This window comes from Octodon degus, unplaced genomic scaffold (genome assembly GCF_000260255.1).
Source record: "Octodon degus isolate 3935 unplaced genomic scaffold, OctDeg1.0 scaffold00010, whole genome shotgun sequence".
Classification (NCBI taxonomy): Eukaryota; Metazoa; Chordata; class Mammalia; order Rodentia; family Octodontidae; genus Octodon; species Octodon degus.
Genome location: NW_004524586.1, coordinates 508,990 through 509,676, shown reverse-complemented (window position 1 = coordinate 509,676; position 687 = coordinate 508,990). Strand labels below are relative to the sequence as shown.

Genomic DNA, 687 nt, shown 5'->3' with positions numbered 1-687 from the left:
GAGCAGATTCCTAAAGTTGATAGAGAGTATGAAGAATGCATGTCTGAAGATCTTTTGGAAAACATTAGAGAGATTGCAGAAAAATATAAGAAGAATGCTGTGCTCATTAAGGCTTCTGATGAATGAATATAAAATGTCTTGTATATTTCATAAATCTAATTCGTATGTATAATTTGAAATTACAATAACTTGTGGATTATTTTTAGATGTGACAGCAGTTTTATGTGTATAGTTAATAAAATTACATTAGTTAAAAAAAAAAAGATGCAGACATGATATTCTGTCCAAACACTATTAGTACAAATCTTCTCATTGAATTAAGAGCAAGTAGCTGTATATCTATCCTAACTATTTTGTATGTAGAGATACAAAATGGCCCTTCATTTGTATTCCATTTTTTTTAGTTTTGTTAGAGATGAGTATTCCATTGCCATTTAAATATTGTAGGTGTTTGAATTCATCAAAATATTCCAATACAGTCCATAATAGTAGTGAATTTTCCTTAAGACTGGTAATGTCAGAAGTTGTTGACTTGAGCCTTTTACAGCTCAGCATATTAATATGGCTTCACTTTTTATACCTCATTTTTATACTTTTCTGCTGGATGGTTAAGACCAAGATAGAGCAAGACCTATATAGCAAGAAATGTAACTTTTGTATCTGACAAGGTCAGTCAAATACCCTCAG

At 30.3% G+C, this 687-nt stretch overlaps 1 protein-coding gene across 1 annotated transcript in view; it reads left to right on the top strand.

The window, feature by feature from the left end:
* The window catches only part of LOC105741277 (kinetochore protein NDC80 homolog), a 6,039-nt gene extending 5,913 nt beyond the window's left edge, over positions 1–126 (top strand). Inside the window, 1 exon segment of the mRNA XM_012513262.2 lies at positions 7–126. Within this exon segment, the coding sequence (XP_012368716.1) occupies positions 7–126 (120 nt within the window).
* The last annotated feature ends 561 nt before the right edge of the window (positions 127–687 follow it).